Genomic DNA, 22,765 nt, shown 5'->3' with positions numbered 1-22,765 from the left:
TATCATGGCCTAGGAGTGCTATGGCATCAGTGTTTAAGGTCAGCAACTCCTCCAACTTCAGCGTGGTGGGATCAGCAATGGCTGTCATTATCTTACTGACTGAGGCAGTCAAGATAGCTCCCACTTTCGTGAGTGTTTTTTGGGTACTGGCAACGCGGAGGTCCCTTCTTCTGGCCAAGTGGTCGAGTTTATCCCATATTTCAGGGTTAACTGTAGGGACGATAAGCTTGTCACAGTTTGACGGGCGGGCGTATTTGTCAAGCTTGTCTTTAAGTTTTGTGTCGCCAAGTTTGGTCGAGAAACGCTTATTGACAAATTCCGCCAGTTTATCCGACACAGCGTCTGTAGTTTTTTCTTCTGTGTCATAATCTTGTGAAATTGTGCCCAAAAAACTAGTCGAGGGGTCCTCGATTTGGTTTTTCTGGCTGTTTTCTTGACTTGCCTTTGCAGTCCGTTGTTGTGTACGAGATGCTTGAAGCAACTTGACTGAGTCATCCGAGTCGGATTCCTCCTCACTAAGATTTCTATCACTTAGCTCAGCATCTTGAGTAACAGCTTCTTTTCGCTTTTTTGCTTTTGACGATGCAGCCGAGTCGGCCTGCATCCGCTTAAGAGTATTTCCCATTGAGGAAATATTTCCCGCCATGGCGGCCATTGTTTGGTTTAGGCTCGCCAAGGTGGCAGTGAGCGAGTCGCTCGGATTATCTTGCTTTCGTGAATCAGAATTTTCTTCATCATCAGCTAGGAGGTTTTCCTCTTCGTCTTCGCGTGTTCCTTTAGGTTCCATTCTTCAAAGTCTACTTCTTTAAGGCTTTAAGAGGTATAAATCGACACATCAATAACAAACACAGTAGATCTCCCAAGGATCACACACAAATTGATCTCCCGGGTTCGTGCGCTCTCTCACGTGACTCCCACCGACCAATGACCAATGATGAAGTAGAACTAAGTTATAACCATTACTCCTGCACATAAATGTGCAATAATTCTAAATAGTTACTACGATCAACCATTTGAAATATTAAGTAAATAGATCAACATAATGTGATTATCTGATAGTTACCAACTTGTTAGATCAACCGACATGGCCGTTCATTCATTGTTATTTATATCTCAAGGGATTTCGAGCCATGTGGTTGCACCCCATACAGATCAAGTCATTTCCTAGAGTATCATTCCCTTTTAAATGTTGTTTATGTATGAGAAGACACATGAACCTGGATACAACTCAAACGAAAAAGGGGAAACATTACACCGAAGATAAAAAGGTCTTTCGACACGCTTATAAAATGATTCGCCTGCTTTTATATACAGGTATTTCACAAAAAGATAAGTGAAGGTTTTGTTACATGTATACCATACCCAAGATGCACTGTGGGTAATGTGAACACCATAAGCGAAGGAAATTTTTAAAGAAAATTTTCCCCAAACTTTGTCTGTACGTTTTTCCAGTATATATATTTTTCTGAGCCGACATTATTTCACATATGAATGCATATATTTCGAGAGCTTGATAAGCAATTCTTAGCAAGATGCAGTACGCAATATGCAAGAAAACCTAGCCGCTTCGCCGCCAACCTTTTTAAGAAAAGCTTTATAGTTGTGGAGTCTTCCAAGAATCGAAGGCCGTTGAAAACAAGCCGATCAGCCGAAACCACTTCCTTTCCTCAAAATAAAATTCGTTTCCACCGCTTGTTTGTAAGTAATTCGTAAATGTATTTATTACCAGATTATATTCGTAGTATAAACAACTTATTTGAACAATTGAGTATGTTCGGATATGTGAGGTATTTCGGGCGTAAAAATAATAAGAAGAATAAAAAAAATATTACAAGTACAATAAGGAGAATGTGTGGGATCATTTTACTGATCTGTAGACAGCTAATTTGGCTTTAAGTCGAGCGAGTTCAGCATGGTCCTTGACTCTTTCATGTCGCTCCTTTTCAAGCTCAATTTCAAGCTGTGCTTTCTGGCAAGAAAATATAATGGTGAAACGTATGTTTTTTTGACAAATTTGAACGTGAGGTGAATAGATTGAGAAACACTGTACCTTTGAGTGTAAAGTACGGATTTTATCCACCGCAATGTTATCGACTTTTTGCTGTAAGCTTCGTTCTGCTGCCAAGTCAGGATAGACTACCTCTAGATCACGGCTTAAATAATGAAAGGCGAAGGAAAAAAATCAGTCTGTCAAATACCATATTCTCTACTCATGATCGAATAATCAGGTCATCAGTATTCTTCAGTACCTGGGTTGTGGATTATTTGGAAGCCTTGGTGATAATAATCCTAAGGTTTTGTCGCGATGTATTTGTCTGACTTCTAATTCCAACTCTTGGTTCCTGTTACAAAGGAAATTTGATTTTTGTCCATTAATAATCGCAGAAAATGGGAATGTGCACTTTTTTTCAATGCAATTATAACTAACAAAGAAAGTAAAAATAATAAAGAAAGTAAAAATAATAAAGAAAGTAAAAATAATAAAGAAAGTAAAAATCCTCGTCTTAAGCAAGGTATAGAAATTCAAAGAAACTCCATACGGTGACTAAGTTTAAGGTAGTGGTAATGGTGACCGAGGTATTAGTGATGGTAGTGGTGTAATGGTTGTGCTGACAGAGGTAGTAGTGATGGTAGTGGTGGTAGCTGTAGTGGTAGTTGTGATAGTAGTGGTAGTGAAGTTGGTAGTGTGGTGGTAGTGGTGGTGGAAGGAGTAGGGGTAGTGGTGGGGGTAGTGGTGGTGGTAGTGGTAGTGTGGTGGTAGTGGTGGTGGAAGGAGTAGGGGTAGTGGTGGGGGTAGTGGTGGTGGTAGTGGTAGTGGTAGTGAAGGTGGTAGTGTGGTGGTAGTGGTGGTGGAAGGAGTAGGGGTAGTGGTGGGGGTAGTGGTGGTGGGGGTAGTGGTGGGGGGTAGTGGTGGGGGTAGTGGTGGGGGTAGTGGTGATAGTAGTTTTAGCTGTAATGGCAGTTATGATATAGTATATTGGTGCTGGTAGTTGAATGTGGTGATAGTGGTGGCATTGTAAGTATGGAAGTAGTGGCTTTAGAGTTAGAGGTAGTGGTAGTGGTACTCATGATGGTTAACCTTTTGGCACTAAATTGGTAACTTAGGAGGAGGTGAGGTAGCTTTTATTTTAAACTGGAATCATAAGTATTTTTTGAGACAGCGAATTTGATGCATTCTGGCCATGTGTGGCCACTAGTTTCGCATAACGTTTACCGTGTTAATTGTACCAAAGCTTGGCCAGAATGCACCCTCTTTTGGACTGATTAGGAATTACCTCTGTGAGACGATCTGTTGGAAGGCAGTCTCGTTCTTCAAGCTGTTAGTTAACTCCATAATTTTCATGTCAGCTTCTCTCTTTTGCATTTCAAGATTATTTTTGTCAACTTTAATCAAAGACACATCCCTAGTTCTCTCCTCCAACATTACTCTACGAGGAAAACGTCATATATTTTTCAACAACAAGCATAAAAATCACTGGTATCACAAGGGGGTTCATCTATTCGCTTATCTAATGCAGTACGAATGTGTTGATTATGGTAAACTAAATCAGCGTGTGCAACCATGTGACTCAAAATCCCTCGAGATATGAATAACAATGAAACAGCCGCCGTGTTGGTTGATTTAATTAACAAGAGAAGCTAATGAGGAGCCAAGATGGTGCTTAAGACGTAACACGCACATGCTCTATAAAACAAATTGTATGATGTACCGTAGCTCCTTGATCTCTTTTTCTGATGCTTGCACACGTGTCTCCAGCTGAGATTGCGTCTAAATAAGAAAAACATTAGCAACCACATGATTGAAAATCCCCCGGAATATAAATAACGAAACAGTCACCATGTCTTTTCCCTGCTAGCAGAGATTCCCTCGTTGGCCATTCTCTGCCAAGAATCACCAACGAGGGAGCCGAGGGAGACTCTGCTAGCAGGGAACCATGTTGGTTAATCCTACCAAAAGAAGCTAATGCTTTGTTATCGTCACCACCCATGGCGGCTCTGACGTAACATGCACCTCAAGAATATTAAACAGGAATTTACGCGATAAATCAATCAACCAGTACCTACGCTATAAAAATATTTTGTGTATGTGTGCAGTCATGTATGTCTCTCTATTCATTGTAGGAAGTTTATGGATTGTGTTGGTAACTAATAGCGCAGCGCAGCCATGACGTCATAAAATCGAAGACAAAGACGAAATTCGGACAAACAAACTTACAAGTTTACTTTCAGCAGATAATTTTCACAGCCGATCGCAGTTGATCTTAGTTTACATGGGTTATTATTGTAACTTTAAGTAAAAATAATAAAATCGGTTTGTATAATCCTTGTAGCGGTTAAACAGAATGCAATGTTTGTCCGAATCTTTAAGCTATTTTTAGAATGAGCGCGCTGCGCTATAGGTTTCACGTTCCCCGATAAGGGGTCAATGACCACGAAAGCTTGGCAGTGACCTGTTCAGTCGGTCAGTACCTACGCTATGATAATATTTTAGTATGTGCCCAATCTCGTATGTCTCTCTATCGTGAGAATATAGTTTATTATGGATTTCGTTATGCGTAGGTTTCACATCCCCTGATGAGGCGTCGATCAACCGAAAGCTTGACAGTGACAAATAATGTTAAAGAAATCTAAACATCTTGAAGAATCCAGATAAAAATAAAGTTGTTTATGTTGTTATGTTGTTATCAAAATGAAAATAGAATTTGCAATGAAATATTATTTATTTCGATACGACTTACTTCTTGAACCATATATTCCTTGTCTCGTATCTTTTTTTCAAGGATTTCCACGTGTTCTTTTTCGAGTGATAATTTATCTCTTAGTTCTATGACTTCTTTGGACTTTGCTTCAAGACTCTCTAAGAGACAAATACAAATTGATTGAATATGTCAAAAATATAGTCACTAGGAGTCGAGAAGGAGAAAAAATACTGAATAGGAATCATGAGAAACTTGGAACGTTAAAAATTCGCTAGAAGCCCAAGAACCATAACTGCCCGGGGGGGGGGGGGGGGTACTCCCTTTGTTTAGGTGGTAGGGGTGATCGGCGATCGATTTTTAAAATGGCCCCTAAAAGGTACGCATAAATTAAAAAGGATCTTAAAACCAACCTGATTTCAAACCCTAAAAGGTACAGCTTTATTTCAGTAATTTACTATTAACCCCGGTTATCAACGCCGGTTTAACGAATGACAGGACGGCGTATAATAAGATTATAACGATGATCATATTAAAGAAATATTTAGTGCATCATTGTAAAGTAAACAGCGGCATAGCATGGATAACACTCATAATAAATGACCCCAAAAGGTACGGAGTTATGTTACGTAATTGACTTTTGAGCCGGAGGAGGTCCACACAGGAGGTCCACACAGGGAACATTTTCAACCTTAAAAGGAGCGCCGATCACTCCTACCACCTGAACAAAGGGAGTACACCCCCCCCCCCCCCCCCGGGCATAGTTAGCTATTATCCATGCACAGTAAAAATGAATAACAACAGCAGCGCCTGACCGAGCAGTAGGAAAACAAACAAAATTATCCGACAAGCACACAAAAACATCAACCACACTTAGAGACGACGACGACGACGACGACTACCACCACCACAACAACAGCACTGAGCAGCAGGGGAGATATCACCATCATCATTCAAGCAGTACTCTAATAACCACAATATCCAACCAACGCGACCACAACCATCTCCACCACCAACACAACACACAGCACTGAACAGAAATAACATCAGAAACATCATACAAGCACCACCACTAACGACGATAGCATCAACATGATCATCATCATCATCAACAAGATCATCATGCATCAACTTTATCAATATAATCATCATCATCAACAAGATCTTCACGCATCATCTTTATCAATATGATGATGATCATATCATCATCAAGACCATCATACATCATCTTTATAAATAGGGTCATCATTAACATGATTATCATATCATCATCAACATCATTATCATCATCATCATCATAAACAAACGTAAACTGAAGTCAAACATCCTCTTTATCCTTACCTTCCACAGCATTCAACTTCAGCTTAATCTTCTCCGTATCCTTTGCAAACTCTTGCAAGAAATCATTATCGGTCTTCAGCTGAGACAACATATTTTCCATCCTCTCTGCATCTTCCTTGTACTTCAGCATTGCTTTTTCTATTTCTTTATTCATCTGGTTCGTGTTATCTACGATTTCTCTGAGCTCCTGGTTGTCTTGCTTTATATCGTTATTACCGCTCTCAGCCTTTTTAAGATCCTTTTCTGTTTGTCGTAGAACATTTTCCAGATTTTGGTAATCTTCACACAGCTTCAAAAACTCTTCTTCATTTTTTCTCATTTTCCTGCGATTATTTTGCATTTCTTTATCGTTTAACTCCTCATGTTCTTTTACTTTACTCCTCAACAATGCATTCTCTTCTTGTTTCTTCTCCAAAACTTGTTTCACCGAATTCAGCTTATCCATGTTCTCTGAAAGAAATCTTATGGACATTTCGGCAGCTTGTAGAGCACTATTCAATTCAATGTTCTTCTTATTCCTCTCTGAAAGTTCATTTTCAAGAGCGTTTGTCTTCTCTACAAGCGTTTCTTTGTCATGCTGTAGGCTTTTGTAGTACGATTCCATGGTTAAAGCAGCATTTTTATGCATTTCAATTGTCTTTCCAAGCTCTTGAATCAAGTTATCTTTCTCTCTCACTACATTATTGATGATTTCCTCGCCTTGATTAAGATATATCCTTGAACATTCTAACTCCTTTCTAAGACTTTCAATCTCCTCATCCTTAATCCTTCCAATTTCATCTTTCTGTAATATTAGACTTTGTTTCGCTTCTTTAAGTCCTTCAATTGCTAATTCCAAGACAGATATTTCTTGTTCTTTTTTCCTCAGTTCCTCCTCGAATGCGACTACTTTTATCTCAAGCTTTTCACTTAAAGCTTTGCTGCTTTCCAAAGATTTCTTGAGGCCACTATTCATAGTTTGTGATTCTGCTAACGCTTTCGTCAAATCCTGTAGCTTGTCTTCAAGATTTTTAATCTGTGTTTCAAGTTCCGACAACTTATTTCCAGAGACATGTTGTTCATCACGAATCTTGTCGTTTAAAATCCTTAGATTTTTTATCTCTTGTTCTTTCTCTATATTTTCTTTACTTTTCTGGTCGAGTCGTTCTCGCAATACAAGATTCAACTGTTCTGTCTTGGAAACTTTTTGTTTGAACTTAACGACTACCTCCTTCAATTCTGTTATCACAACCTTGAGTTCTTCTATTTTTTCTTGTTTGTTATCAATCTTTTTTGTCAATTTACCATCGTTGTTTTTAAGTCGTTCATTTTCTTTTATCAAGTCTTTCTTTTCCTGCTTTAAAAGGTGGACCATGTTTTGCTTTTCTGTTAGAGCGCCTTCAAGATTGTTACACTGTTCTTCTTTCTCCCGCAGTATCCTACTCTCTTGTTCTTTCTCATCTGTTACGTGTCTTAAAATCTTTTCACCCTCTTGTGACAATAGTTCTTCGTTCTTAAGCATTTCTCTTAATTTTTCAATTTCAATTTCCATTTTCCCCCTCATTTTTCGTTCGTTATTGATATCACTTTTCAGTCTCATATTTAACTCGTCTCTCATCCTGATTTTCGATTCTAATTTTCCTACCAAATTCCTCGACTCTTCTTCCACTTTAATCCGGATTCCGTCGCTATTCTTTACCTTGTTTTCCAAGCCTGTGCATTTCTTGACAACAGCATTTAAAGTATTTTGCAACTTTTCCTTCTCATCCTTTAAAGCCTCGATTTCTTTCCTTATTGAAATTATGATATCCTCTTTTTCTGAAAGGGAATTTTTGTTTCTTAAAGCTGTTTCTTGTATAAACTGTTTAAATCCTGCAATAATTTCTTCTTTTTTCTCCAAAGTTTCTTTAGAACAGTCAACAAGGTTTTGTATTTCCTTTTCTTTTGAAGCAATTTCTTTCATCATTGATTGCCGTAACTCTTTTTTCTCTTTGTCAAATTCTTCAAATGCCTTAGCCTTATATTCCTTAAACTCTTCCATCTGCCTTTTGTACTTTTGGCGGCTCATAATAAGCTCCTTTCCTGAAGAAATTTCCAGTTCTTTGTTCTCCAAAAGCTCTTGCAGTTGTTCATTTTTTTTCTTTAAGGCTTTCAACTCGAGGTTTTTTTTTGCGAGAGTTTGGTTGATTAATAAGTTCATATCCTGGAACCTTTTACTATTCCATTTTGTCTTTTCAGAAAGAGTTTTTTTCATCTTACTCATCAGTACCTCTTTAGAATCTGCACCATCTTTCTCGCTTTTCTTTCTCCAGAAAATATCTTCAAACTCTTTTTTAGACTTTGTCGTCTTTGGAAAAGATGGTTTTGTTCTATCACGCAAAGATTTTGGGGTAGAACCGTTGGTAAGACCTTCTTCTTCTTCATCAAGTAGGTCATAAAATCCCCTCACCTCCTCTATCTGCTGGTCTTGAAGTGTTTCAAACTTCTGCACTTCGTCAACAAGAATTTCATTCATGCTCAGCAGTTCCTGCATGTCTTTGGCAGTTTTTTTATGGGCGTCTTTCTCATCCTCCACAGCATTAGAAAGCTTTTGGATCCTTGATTCTAAATTTCTTATCATCTTTTCCGACTCCTCCAACATCGTCTTCATTAAATAGGAACTTTCTTCCTTTTCCTTGCATCTCAATTTCAGAACGTTAAGTTCTTTTTTGAGCTCTTGAACATCTTCATTGTCCAACCCCAATACTTGAAATCTCTCGTCGTTGTTGGTCGCAAAACTTTCGTCTCTAAGGTATAGTTCTGATTCACTTTCCTTGCCATGCAAGAAGCTCGTTTTACCAATTCCTCTGTCATTTACAATCCTGATCCCTTCGTCCTCGGTCTCTTCAGAAGATATTTCCAAGTTGTCAAGAGCCATTTCATACTTGTTGTTCTTAATTCTGCTATCTGAAAGTTTACGTTTTAAACAAAGAATCTCTTCTTCCATATTTCTCTTCTCTTTCTTCAGCACCTCAACATAATCTACGGTCGTTTCTAGAGTGGAAACCTTCTTCTCCAAGTTGGAGTTAAGAAAATGAACTCGTTCCTTCAGTGTTTTGTTTTCTTCTTCAAGCTCGTTCACAGCTTTCGTCAGCTCGACAAGTTCTAATTCCTTATCTTTGTTGCTTCGGCTCAACTTCTCAACTTTTATCTCATTTTCCCCATGAAGAATTATTTCTTTATTTGCTTCATTGAGTTTCTGCTGCAGCATATGAATATTGTTGCTCAAAGTCTGCTCGGATATTTCTTTAGCTTCTCTAAGACTCTCCATAATGCTGTTACGATGCACAATTTCCATTTCGTGATGCTTCAACTTCAAGGACAATTCTTCTTGGAGTTTCTTCACAGAGTCTTCAGCATTCGATAAAAAAATTTTTGTTTCGTCAATTTTTTTTTCCTTAGATCGTAGTACTTCCTCCATTTCAGTTACCTTCTCCTTAAGATTTTCAATCTCTTTATCCTTTTCAAGTATTTCAGCGCTTGAATTGCGATTCTCTTCATCGATGGTCCTTATGAGGTCTTCGACATGTAACTGTTTGTCTCTCAGTGCCAAATCGGCATTGTCTTTGACATTTTGCAGTTCAGTCTTTATCAAACACAATCGTTCTTCTAACTCTTTCCTCGTTCTTTCGAATTCCTCAGTCTTTGCTTCAATCTCAAGCTTCCTACTTTTCTCTACACTAAACAATTCCTTTTCTTTCAGTTCCAGCGCTGTTTGCAATTTCCATATCGTCGTATCCTCTAACTTGACAGCATCTTGGAAATTTGTCGCAGCTCTTCTCATTCGTTCAATCTCAGCCTCTTTTAAACCTAAAGTTTCTGCAGATGATTTCCGTATGCCTTCAATATCTTGTTCCAAGCGTTTTTTCTCCTCGCGCAGAAAGTCAATCTCTCGATCTTTGGACAAAATGGTATCGTCATTTAATTTCCCGAGTCTTGCAGATCGTGTTTCACAGTAACTTTGTGCCTCCCACAAAGATAACCTAAGTTCCGCAATCTTCTGGTCTTTTTCTTTAATTGCTTGTTGGAGAAACTCATTCATTTTGATGATCTTTTTTTCCTCATCATTTTTTGCCTCCAAACATTTTCTCAATTTTTCAACCGTCGTTAAATCAACACAATCTTTATGCCTGTTGAATACCTCGCTCAATCTTCTCGCTTCTTCTTCTTTTTCTCTCAAAGCAGACTTACATTCCTTGAGAGAAGCCAAGAGTTCTTTTTCGCCTCTTTCTGATTCTTTAAGTAGTTTTCTGTACTTTTCGAGCTCTGATCTCATCTCGAAGTAATCTACAATGCTTAAATCTGCATCCGAAAAGGTATTCCCATACCTCATACTTGAAACTATATTTTTCATTGTTTCTCTTAGAGAAGCTATCTCGCCATCCTTATCGCACAATGCCTCGTTGAAACGTCGTTGTATTAAGTCTATCTCAGTATCTTCCCTTCTTAGAACGTTATCTGGATTCATGTTGATTGGGAAGCTGGTATTAGTCTAACACACCCACCTTCAGCTCGATTACCTTTTAGTTTCTATTACCAACTTGAAAATCAACCATGTTCAAAATTTTCCATCTCTTTGCTATATGTTTTGCTTAATACAGTTTTCGTATTGCTCTCGTCTTTCTAATGTGGACCGGATGACTTCACTCCTAAACGAATCGCAAGTTTTTAAGTGTCGATCAAACTACAACGTGACGTCACAGTGGCTAAATATGACGTCTACACTTGCGCGCGCATGTCAGTGGCGTTCAGCAGGAAGAAAACGCCTAACACGCGCGCGAGGATTTGGATTGTTCTTATGCCGATTGCTACAAAGTAGCTAGGAGCGCGAGAGATCTATAATCCAAACACGTGGTGAAAGAAAAAAAACAAAAAACAAAAACGGATTATGCCTAGGAGTGATTTTTATCTGTGAGCAAAGTAGCGCCCAAGAAGATATAACTAGCTAAAAACTAGTGTGAGCTGCGTCGGTGTTTCTAATGAAACAGTAATGATAAAAAGGTAAATTATACACCGTGAAAAGATGAAAAAACTTCCTAAAGCGCCCAAGAACTAAACTTAAACAGCCATCGTGGAAACAAGCCGAAACGAGCCATAGAACATAATGTTTACAAACTTGTCATTGCAGTATTTTAAGACATAATAATTTCAAAATACAGTCACTGTTTTTTAGTCATTATTGACTGATCAAAAAATGGCATATGAACGATATTAACTGTAGTTACTATGACAAAACTGTCAGCTTACACCTATATGCCAGCCTGCTGAATAATGAACTTCACAGTCTTCCAGGAACTTTATTTCTACAGCAATAGAGCGTTTTCACTCAACGTCACAGCGGCCATATTGGTGTAGCCAAACAATACATCTTCTATCCTCGGGGAATGGAACTCTTTTTATGCAAAAACTGTGCAGAAAGTTTCTATTGTTTGGTACACCAATATGGCTGCCTTGTAACTTGAGTGAAAACACTCTATAGCTTCAAAGACAGATCTTTGAGGTAGTCCACGTGCAATTCCTACACGTGACAGCTTAGAAGATAATTAAACTTTGTGTGAAAGATTGTGTGAAAAACCAACCAAGTAAGACGGTCGAAAGGCTTAAAATGTCATCCAAGAGCACTGAAGAAATGACGTGCATTCTTTTATGATTAATGTCACTGTTATAGAGTCGAAACTAGTTGTAAGGTAACTGAATGTGCTCTTGTCTTGAGTAAATTAAAGTTTGCCAGAAGTTAAAACGATAAATTTTAATTTAAAAACATACAATTCGCTTCTCCATTGACGTTCACTGTTCTTTGATCTTTTGTTATTTGTTTTTTTCCCCAAGCGGAATAATATCCAAAGAATGTTTTACTGAACCAATGAAGTGAGTCAGCTGGACACCCTTAAAGATACTAGACGTTTCATTATTACCGATATGTTAAGCAAAAATATTTTCTTTTACTATGGCAGTTATATTCAGTAACATTAATATTTTGAAAAACAAAAATATATAGCAACAAAAAAACTATCTGCTCGACATAACGGCAATACTGAAACCTATATTATGCTGGACGAAGTGCAAAATGTTCGTGCGCATTCTTCCATCAGAAAATAAAATAATATTTTGCTTAAGGGCTCAGACAGTTCGAAATAAGCAAAAAAAGTCTACTAGAAGAAGGACCAAGAAGTTGTAGTAACTGCGGCTGTAATATTGTCACGATTCTGTTTTTTTAAGACTTATATTATTTATAATTTATAATTTGTATATATTTATCTATTTTTCGCGTTTCTTTTAAACCTGCGAAATCAGTAAACAAACATTATTCGATTGATCATAGAATCCTTCCTGTGAGAGACAAAAATCCAAACAAAGGTCTCTGTTGGACTACGTTGATGTGGATGTTTCTCGATCAACATTTCAACAAAACTATTGTAGAAAGAAACGCAAAAGTCCATGGCTCCTTTGGGCATTCGGGACAGAGTTTACGTGATTCAACAGAAACAATCAAAAGATTATATACCTGGACGACTTAACAAAGAATACAAAGGTTTTGTGGCAGTACATTCAAAAGGATCCCAAATCTTAAAGAACAATTATAAAATGGAAAATTATGATGAATAATGATGACAATGGTGACGAACAATCCTTCAAAATTTGGAATTATGTTGTAAAATGTATGACGACATGCACGATTCCAAATTTCGAACGATTGCTCGTCATCTAACATTCCATGATCTGAAGCATTGGTCGTTGCCCTTGATATCATCTTGGAATACCAAACGACTAGTGAAGCATCGAAAATCCTTTAGCATATTGGAATGTTTTGGACTTTATTAGTGCAGACCATTCAAGAGGGCGTCTCTGTAACAGCGTGCCACTCGATCTGGGCTCGAAAAATAGATTTCTTTTATATTCCTATCATCGAAAGTACTATCTATCCTCACTACAAGATTGCAGTTAGAATTGTTCTAAATTCTTTTTTCCACCCGCTATGCGAATTTTTGTCCATCGACCCCAAATCAGTGAAAGACGCCGATTCTCGAGGTCGGCCGAGGGCTACTTTCAAAGTCTGTTTTCTCGGATTTCTCTGCACCTAAAAGCTAATTTTTCTATTCAGAACTTTAGTCTAGTGTAACTTCTGCACAAAAACAGTAATAGGTTTTTTTGGAATGCGCGAATTCGGAAAAATAATCCTAACTGATCGAGACTACTGAAAGCGTGACATGGAAAGCTAAGATTATGAGACCTCGAATATTGCAAAATTCTCGTTTGTGGCACCTAACCCAGCCCTAAAATATCATTCAACCTTGAGATAAGAAGCTATTTTATAGATGTGTGCAATAAAATTTGCGGCACATTGCGTTTCTACGAAATAAGCTAAGTTTTAAATTGTTCTATTTTCAGTTATTTCCTTGCGTGACACGACAGGCCGTTGAGTCTGTGACGGCTACTGTCTTTGCTCATTATCCTCAATACCATTACCTATAATTAAATAAATAAATAGCGATTGACCTCCCGACCTCGAGATATTCAAATAAAAAAATTACTGTGCGGTGAAATTTCAAAACAGCTTATAGAAACACTATCAAATGAAGCCTTAGATCATTGAAATCTTTTATAATGACACAAATATTGTCAATTTAAGGTTTTTAATTCATCATATTATATTTTAGGTAATGGTATTGAGGATAATGAGCAAAGACAGTAGCCGTCACAGACTCAACGGCCTGTCGTGTCACGCAAGGAAATAACTGAAAATAGAACAATTTAAAACTTAGCTTATTTCGTAGAAACGCAATGTGCCGCAAATTTTATTGCACACATCTATAAAATAGCTTCTTATCTCAAGGTTGAATGATATTTTAGGGCTGGGTTAGGTGCCACAAACGAGAATTTTGCAATATTCGAGGTCTCATAATCTTAGCTTTCCATGTCACGCTTTCAGTAGTCTCGATCAGTTAGGATTATTTTTCCGAATTCGCGCATTCCAAAAAAACCTATTACTGTTTTTGTGCAGAAGTTACACTAGACTAAAGTTCTGAATAGAAAAATTAGCTTTTAGGTGCAGAGAAACCCGAGAAAACAGACTTTGAAAGTAGCCCTCGGCCGACCTCGAAAATCGGCGTCTTTCACTGATTTGGGGTCGATGGACAGAAATTCGCATAGCGGGTGGAAAAAAGAATTTAGAACAATTCTAACTGCAATTTTGTAGTGAGGATAGATAGTACTTTCGATGATAGGAATATAAAAGAAATCTATTTTTCGAGCCCAGATCGAGTGGCACGCTGTTACAGAGACGCCCTCTCAAGAGCTCAAAAAATTGAGCCATACAGTAAATATAGCAAGACATATTTGCGCATCCTAAGATTTTCATTACGCAAACTTGTGTGTGTGGTTTGTTTGTTTGTTTTTTGTTTTTTTTTAATCATTGAAGTGACGTATTGTCTACGTACCTTGATTATTCTAGATGCTGAGAGCTTATTCAGCCGTAGCATATAAATTAACAAATAGCATAGTGACAGCGTCACTCTGCCACTAGCGCTTGACTGCAAAGCTGTCCTCATTTTACATCTTCATCGTGCAACACTACTTGTTAGCAACTATATAAAAAAGCTCTACAACTTTACATCGGTTACTCGTGCAAGGTAATTTAATTTCTTTATTATATAACGTAAAAATGGTTCAATATTAGTTTTACCGTGCTTCGGTTTAAGATAACACATTGTTTTTTTAAGTACTTAACTTTGCACGAACTTAGTTCAAACAATTGCAGCTACCGTGTTACCAAACATACCACTATTCGTTTTATAGCTTTTAACTAAAATGACTGCTCGTATAACCGAGGATTTAGTAATACTCGTTATTAGATAAATATATTAATAATTTGTATTCATTGTTAAAGATATTTTGAATGTTTAGCGAATACTCATTTCATATTTAAGATTTGAAAGCCGCTTTTTTGGAGCGTTTTTTCTACAACTTTCAAGGGATTTTCGAGTTTTTTTTGCCTAAGATACTAAGTAATTTTCAAAAGAACAAAATAAAAGCTAATGTAATTTAAAATGCCTTTTGAGGAGTTTTGAGAGCTAATCGTTTTTGAATCTATGATGCCTTCGTTTTGGAAAAAATTGAAAACTCTGAGTTGAGAACTGGTTGTCATAACTTCTGTCACTATTTGGACGTTTAACGATTACCACACGACACCTGACACAGGTTGTTCCTGTCAGAAATTTAGCACACCAATCACTTGGCGAAAAACAAGTTTTAGAATTTTTATATCTTAGAATTATAAATTAATTAAGGGCTTAATGGTCTGCGTTCCATTTAACGCTTTGTATGTTTCCATTAGTGACTAACTGATTTGAGACTTATCTTCATGATCTAATGCACGGGGCATTTTGTAATACATAAAGACGAGACAAAAGTGACAGTGCGCAAGTAATCCAGATAACTGTTCTGTTATAATATTTTAATTTATTTTTAAAATGAATATTGTCCTTTCTGCGTCCTTATTAACGCGAAAAGGTTCGTTGAAGTGAGAGGGGCTGCTTAAGTAGAACCATAGAGCCTCTATTAACTATAGTATAACACACACACACACACATTTAAATGCAGAGAGCGCTATTTTGTGACTCAAACAGTGTTCGTAAGAAGAGGTCCGGGGAAAATTTCTAAACAACGCTGTTTACCAGTAACGCAATAACATATTATTTTAAAAAAATGATATTGATACATAGTGTCGGTCTAGTTTAGTCGTCGTAATTTCTTGCGCAAAATACTGACATAATATCTTTGTCGAGAGCTAACAGACACGAGAGTCCTATCTACTATCCCCCCTCCCCCTTGGGAATAAAAGATGCTGTTTTACATGTGTTTACATCTAATTCAAGGGGCATTTACATATTTTGACAACGCGGTGAAGTTCAATTATTCTCAGAACTTTTTACTGAAGCTTTTGCCAGCGACTGTATGAGTTCCAAGAGTAGGGGCTAGTTTTTCCTTGCTTTCAGCACGGACTTGCCAACCATCAGGTGCATGGTTGGAAAGTACTTTTATCCTAGACTTTTTTTGAGACGCACTAATCTTAACTTAAACGAAAATAAAACAAAGCAAACCAATACCGTGAAGTTAACGTACTAATTAAGCATACAAATTGGTTAACTTTTGCAATGGTGTTTTCACGATACATGTGATAAGCCAATTCCCTTTTCGAAAGCACTCGAAACTGATGGTAAAAAAGTGGGTGCGACGACAGCGGTGTTTTATGCGTATTATTATAAGCTTAATCTTTGATTTATATCCACGATCAATAATCTTTTCAATTCTATTCGGTGTAGTATAGGTCATTTTTGATGGCGAAAACGTGATAGCCGAGAGAGAGAGAATAACTAAGACAGATCGATATGGATACAGATAGAGACAGTCTCCTACGCAGCCGCTATAATGTCAAGTGAGCGTTTCATGAAACAACTAATAGCGGCTGCATATAAGACTAAGAAAGAGAGAGGCGTGAAAGGTGGAAACAAAAATAAAGAGAGATAGAAAGATGAAGCCGGCTTTGATGACAAAACTTCCATTACATAGAAGTAGGCAACAAAATGCTTCCCCTAGTTGCGATTTAAAGTGTATACTTAGAAATACCTTATTTTAATAATATGCAAATCAAACAGTAAAGTCCTATACCGCCCTTGGGCATCAGACACTTGTAAGTAGCGACTACACCGGATGGATAACATCATTTAAAACTTATTAAGGCGACCCATGGAGTTTTCTTGGCGCACTAACTTTTTAATTTCAAATCGCTAAGACGTGGACGCAAACAATTAGCTGGGGGGAAACGTCTTAGACGTTTGAAGAGAAAGATGAAGTTTTCGAATAAGCATGATTTTTACTGAAATCAGAATTAATACAAAACTTAAAGAATTGACAGTTCCTAAAGTAATCGCATTTTTAATAGGGTTTTTATGATCTGTTTGGGGAAAAATAATGTTGTTTATTCCCACGAAACCAAATTATAGTTCTAGAAAACACTTTTGGTCATGCAATGTTGTACCTACAAACAAGTTCAAGGCCATGAACACCCACGTATCGCCCTTTGAAAAGTTATCGTCATCCACCAGTACCCAAGACGTAGTTTACAAATAGTTTACATAATTTTATAGTGAGGTCTTTCCATTGTTGGAGAAACTCGAATTTTACTTTTGTTTAGACGAAGGATTGAGTCTGTGGCTTTTCTGTTCCGCAATAGACCGTTTTCGATTTCGCTTTGTCCTTGATTACAGACTCATTTAGGCTGCGTTCATAATGTATGGGAGAGGGAGGGGGCAGGTGAAATTTGGGGGGGATCGGAAAAGTTTTTACCAGTAATATGGAGGGGGGGGGGGTTGAATTTTTTTTCAGAGAATCGGGGGGGGATGCAAAGTTTTTAGAAGAGGCTACGACAGATTGCCCGGGGGGAATAGTTATTTTTGGGGGGGAATTCAAAGAGGGAGGGGGGGGGGGGGGGGGTAGAATGTTTTTGTCATTTAAAGATTTCACCCGCCCCTCCCCCCCCCCCCCTCTGCTATACATTATGAATGCAGCCTTATACAGGGTTAGCTTCATTTCAGTGTCAGAATATTCATGAATATTCATACGAACACTTTTTCCATGGGCCTTTACTAAAACAGATGAATAGTCAAGATAATTTCATACGAAATGGAAGCCAATCCTGTACAACAAAGAATTCGAAACCGGCTGGTTTTTATAGCCTCCATCTTGGTTAAATTTGGCCGCTATGTCTTTTATGATATCATCCAATATGGCCGCCGTGTCTTTTGTGATATCATCCAATATGGCTGCAATGTCTTTTGTGATATCATCCAATATGGCCGCCATGTCGTTTGTGATATCATCCAATATGGCCGCAATGTCTTTTGTGATATCATCCAATATGGCCGCCATGTCGTTTGTGATATCATCCAATATGGCCGTCGTGTCTTTTGTGATATCATCCAATATGGCCGCCGTGTCTTTTGTGATATCATCCAACATGGCCGCTATGTCTTTTGTGATATCATCCAATATGGCCGCCATGTCTTTTGTGATATCATCCAACATGGCCGCCGTGTCTTTTGTGATATCATCCAACATGGCCGCTATGTCTTTTGTGATAACATCCAATATGGCCGCCATGTCTTTTGTGATATCATCCAACATGGCCGCCATGTCTTTTGTGATATCATCCAACATGGCCGCCGTGTCTTTTGTGATATCATCCAACATGGCCGCCATGTCTTTTGTTATATCAACCAACATGTGAATTCATTCTCTTGGGAATGACTGGAAACCAGTCAGAAGATGATACTAAAGGGTTTTTATAATTGAAATGTTATTTTTTTTCTTTTTTTTTTCCATCGCGCCATAAACAATTTTGTTTCGAAATGGTAGTGCCTTGTATCTCGTATGATTTTAGTGTAACAGGTATTTGTAGTCTAGGAAATCTTATTATGCAAAATTGTTTATTTGAACTTATTAGAAAAGGTCTAATGTTTCCCCATTTCAGATCACCGATAAATTCAATAGGCCTATGACAGTGTTTGTTTGTTTTTATACATTGAATTTTATTTTATCCATTTTGTGTGTGGCAAGTACACGTCAGAGCTGTACGTCACAAAAACAAACATTCCACGAGTCAACATGAAAGTTCTTAAAAATATCAATATTTCCATACCTTACCGTTTGCAACCAGAATGTATCTTTGAAGAGCGTGCAGTTTTCTTGGGCCTTTGGGAGTAGTAACCATGGTAAAGTATATTTACTGAACCATGGATGACAGTAACCTTGACCACAGTAACCTCGACAACAGTAACCTTGACAACAGTAACCTTGACGATAGTGACCATGGTGTTTCAGGACGTTAATTTCCTTGAATGCTTTATTGAAGCAAAGGATGTTGATGTTCAAAGCCTCTAGAACCTCAGGAAAGGAAATTGAAATAAAATATCTTAATATCTTGCTGATGTTAATTGAGCAATTAGAATCAAAAATGCTCGTTTTTGGGGTCCTATATCGCTTGTCCTGCGGTAAACGTCTTTTGAAATAGGTTTATAAATATATCTAATAATATTTTTGGTATAGTTTCGGTACAAACATCTTCTCATCGTGCCTTGTATGGTGTTGTTGTACCCAAGCTAGACCAGAATGCCTTTTGTTTACCGAGCTTAGAAAAGATTAAATTTATACCAATATATACACACAACATGAATTTTTAGTGTTTATCATATAAAAAACTAGAAAACAATTGAAAGCATTTGATTAACCCAGCATTAATTTTTGTGCCGTTTTATTTTTAGATTGCCCATGATGGGACCTCTCTGGGTAGCTATTGCCCTATTGGCTACACAAGTCACGTGTTCTCTAGCAGCATGTGACCTTTCTTCTCCACTCAACTCCACTGAAGCATCCGAGCTGTTACGCAACTACACCGACCAAATAAGAAGCAATGCTGTTGGTAACACCAGTTTCAGTGGCGTGACAGTGTTGCAGCTTGTCGAGTTTGCACTCAACACAACTGGCAATACTACTCTTACACAGGCCAAGCTGAATTGGGATGACACTTGCTTGGATGCCTTTAAGTTCACCCTGAGTCAAGTGGCTATGATAAATGGCAAAGAGCTCGATAACTTTCCTGGAAACGCAACCATGGATGACGTTCGTGTGCTTCTCACTTCTAATGCCACCAAAGCCGTTGTACAAGATGTTGGCCATGTGCTAATTACCCTAAGAAACCGGAATGTCAGTCTCGACAGAAATTTGGATTTCTTTATTCAAGACGTCGGTTTTGTGATCAGAAAATCGAGTTTCCTATCTATATTATCTTACTCTTTGAAATCCAGTGATCGCAAAAGTACTGTTTCACTCCTAGGCTACGATGAAAGGCTTGAAAACGCTACTCTTGGGCAAGTAGCCGAATATCTGCTCATTACCCCAGAGGAGCTGCAAAAGAGCCTCACTCTAGAGTATGTTGTACGATATCTTCGATCATCTCGGACCTTTTTTCACATGCTCTTGGAATTTGTGAAGGAAGAAAGGGATAGATTGGCCGAGAAGACAGTGTGGTACTTGGTCAACAGCAATGAAGATACCAATATACTTACTACGCTGAAAGGAATCTACCAAGGAAACAACTTGACTTTTATCCAGTTTTTCTGGGAACGAAGAGTTGAGCTGAGGTACATGAATTATACAGTCGCCGAGCTTGCAGCTTCAACAGACGTTCAAAGGGCAGTCATCAAGAACTATACTATACTAGAGACGTTTGAGTTCCTGTATAAATATACTGAGCTTAATCTGGTGTACAAGGAGAGTATCGCAGCCAGCAAGAACATACGAGAGAAGATCCTGCAACACTACCAAATAGCCAACATGGCGATCTTGGAAAACAAATTCAATGTAACAACATCTTATCTTTACCGACTCACAGACTTTGAATTTGAAAACTACGCTATCAAGTACTACATCCAGCGCTACGCCACGATGCAATCGAATATTACTTTTGGAGAACTCGAAGCGTTTGCAAAACTTGACCCAGGATCATTGAAAAATGCAAGCGTCGAAGATTTCGCTCAACTGATGTCCCAAATCGGAGTGGCTTATGCAGTCAAGGCCCTGAACGAATCAGGATACTTTAAGTACTTGCTCAACAATCATTCTGCCCTTGAGATCCACATGCTGCTACTCAAACAACAGATCGAGAAAGACAGGCAGCCACTAACCAAGAACTACCGAGTACTCTATCAGGAATTTGAGGTTTCTTATCTTATCTATCTGTATCGTCTAGATACTACTGTCTTTTACGAACGAACCGTCTTCAACTTCACTGAAACATTAAAACTTAATTGGCATACGTTTCTAGTTTTGTTCGATCTCAACAATACAAGCCTTGAAGAGGTCAAACTGCTGTTCAGGACATACTCCTTCAAACAGCTTTCCATATTTATTGGCATTAAAGACTACACTATCTTTAACTGGAATTTTTTGAAGATCATCAACAGATTACTATACTTAAACAGGAACCGTAAGTAAATTCTTAATAATGGATATACGAGCTGACCAATAGAGGGCTTTGCACCATTACGTGATGGCAGCCATGACAGGAGGCGGGAACAATTGAATCTTGTCTAATCTGATTTACATGAGAAAGAATTCAGTTTCCCAGGGGAAAAATGCTCTATTGTTGTGCCTCCTGACATGACTGCCATCATGTGATGGTGCAAAGCCTCTATTGATATTTTTAAAACTTACAGTACGGGCGGATCCGGATCCATTTCATGGTCCTTGGGTCGGGGGAGTAGGGGAGTAGGGAAGGATATATGGCAGTTACCTACAAAAGCATCAAATAGTCAAGTTGCGCTCATGGGCCCTCCACTGTTTAGAGGTTCTGCGTACACTAGTGGTCAATGGGCTGTCTGTCTTTCTAAGATAGCCCGAGCTTAGCAACGTCAGTCAAGCAACTGTTTTTACTTCACATTGTTAAACTGGCTTGGTTAAATTAGCAGTGGCGTATCCGATATATTGTAGTGGGAATCGAAGATGGCTGCGTCCACCCCTCCCGATCCACCCTTTCAAAAGAAAGTGATCAAAGCATTGATAACCGTTATCTTTGCAGCCTCTCGGATGCTATCCGCCACTGTTCTTTCCCGTCCTTCATGTTTTACGCCTATTATATTTTAGCCAAAAAATTTCAAGGCACAAAAATTTTGTTCAGTCTCAAATTGCCCATTTCAGTTCTCCGACCGACGTTTTTAACTCGTGGATACGCGAAGCGTAGAAACGAGTTATTGTTTGAAATAGGTTAGTTGACCTAGTTTACGTATTCTTGGGTTTGCTTAATTGAGTTTTTCGATGCAGGAATTGACGAATGTTCTCTGGGTAGGCACTCTTGTGCAAGACGTTCTCAGTGCAAAAACTATATTATTGGTGGCTATACCTGTGTCTGTCCAGCTGGCATGAACGTGGATCCCGATAATCATTGTCGAGGTAAGAGATCTTGAATCACACCCTTCCATGCCTGCATGTCTACTGCTACATCAAAGAGCGCCTGAAATAGTAGAGAGAAAATTGCAAAGTTTTGGTTGTGATTTTTAGTTGGTACATTGCACTGCAAATCCTATAAACGGAGCAACTTACACAGCTAACCAATCAAAATGTGGCACGAAAACAATGCATTCCAACTTTGGGTAGTGGAGCCAATCAGAAACTTGGGCTATATGAGAATGTTAACTTGACTTACATGTTATGTGGAAACATCGTCATTTTCTCGCTGGAAGAAATAAATATCTTTATGACTAGTTCCACTAACCAAAGTTAGAACCATTTTGATTGGTTCTTGCTGTGTAAATGGCTCCCGTTTCCGTAGTCCGGCACTGTAAAACGTCGTGCCTGCCACCTTTTTCGTTATTTCAGACCCGTTTAAAAAACTAAGTTTGTTGTTTTTTTTATAGTCGCAATGTTGGTTAAAGGTTTCGCGCGATCACATGACAGCAGCCATGTTTGATCCCAGAGTATAAAAGGATTTCCTTGTTCTGTCGGCATATGTCTGCTGGTGCTGACTCAAAATTGATTTTATTATCAGAAGTTTTCTAAGAAACTCAGCGAGTGCCATCATTATTGTCAAGCCTTATATGCGGTGCTGTTGGTACCCAACCTAGACCATAATGCATCATGTTTATGGATCTTTGAAG

The 22,765-nt window shown here is 38.2% G+C and overlaps 3 protein-coding genes across 4 annotated transcripts in view; 1 reads left to right on the top strand and 2 right to left on the bottom strand.

Annotated features, from left to right (window-relative positions):
- Nucleotides 1-22,765, bottom strand: part of LOC148909641 (uncharacterized) — a 50,603-nt gene that overhangs the window by 21,256 nt on the left and 6,582 nt on the right. Inside the window, exons 2-4 of one of the 2 annotated variants that reach the window (XM_089032867.1) lie at nt 22,012-22,122; nt 21,327-21,405; nt 18,759-18,998 (exon numbers count right to left, since the gene is read on the bottom strand). In XM_089032867.1, coding sequence (XP_088888993.1) covers nt 18,759-18,825 — 67 coding nt within the window. In that variant the 5' untranslated portion in view covers nt 18,826-18,998; nt 21,327-21,405; nt 22,012-22,122. Of the gene's footprint in view, nt 1-18,758; nt 18,999-21,326; nt 21,406-22,011; nt 22,669-22,765 lie in introns of those variants that run through there. The other variant, XM_089032868.1, reaches the window with a different exon arrangement.
- On the bottom strand, nt 1,693-10,800 carry LOC116296125 (uncharacterized). Its single transcript, XM_089032856.1, has 7 exons — nt 6,039-10,800; nt 4,740-4,858; nt 3,711-3,769; nt 3,276-3,428; nt 2,250-2,342; nt 2,051-2,153; nt 1,693-1,969 (listed from the first exon to the last, which is right to left on the bottom strand). Exons 1-7 carry the CDS (start codon nt 10,522-10,524, stop codon nt 1,859-1,861), a joined length of 5,124 nt encoding a protein of 1,707 aa, XP_088888982.1. The 5' UTR covers nt 10,525-10,800; the 3' UTR covers nt 1,693-1,858.
- The window catches only part of LOC116296139 (uncharacterized), a 30,799-nt gene continuing 22,601 nt past the window's right edge, over nt 14,568-22,765 (top strand). The window contains exons 1-3 of the mRNA XM_089032855.1: nt 14,568-14,686; nt 19,376-21,099; nt 21,933-22,061. Of these exons, the coding sequence (XP_088888981.1) occupies nt 19,383-21,099; nt 21,933-22,061 (1,846 nt within the window). The 5' untranslated portion in view covers nt 14,568-14,686; nt 19,376-19,382. The remainder of the gene's footprint in view (nt 14,687-19,375; nt 21,100-21,932; nt 22,062-22,765) is intronic.

Source organism: Actinia tenebrosa, unplaced genomic scaffold (genome assembly GCF_029948245.1).
Source record: "Actinia tenebrosa isolate PJP-AT-01 unplaced genomic scaffold, QUT_ActTen_1.0 PGA_scaffold1__47_contigs__length_23844297, whole genome shotgun sequence".
Classification (NCBI taxonomy): Eukaryota; Metazoa; Cnidaria; class Anthozoa; order Actiniaria; family Actiniidae; genus Actinia; species Actinia tenebrosa.
The sequence above is the reverse complement of the archived record's forward strand: the minus strand, read 5'-3'. Positions and strand labels throughout refer to the sequence as shown.

Coding starts and splice junctions, on each gene's coding strand:
- LOC116296125 (XM_089032856.1), bottom strand. CDS start 10,524: ATGAATCCAGATAACGTTCTAAGAAGGGAAGATACTGAGATAGACTTA. Junction 3,429..3,710: donor AAAGAGATCAAGGAGCTACG/GTACATCATACA, acceptor TTTTCCTCGTAG/AGTAATGTTGGAGGAGAGAA. Junction 1,970..2,050: donor TCCGTACTTTACACTCAAAG/GTACAGTGTTTC, acceptor TTTTCTTGCCAG/AAAGCACAGCTTGAAATTGA.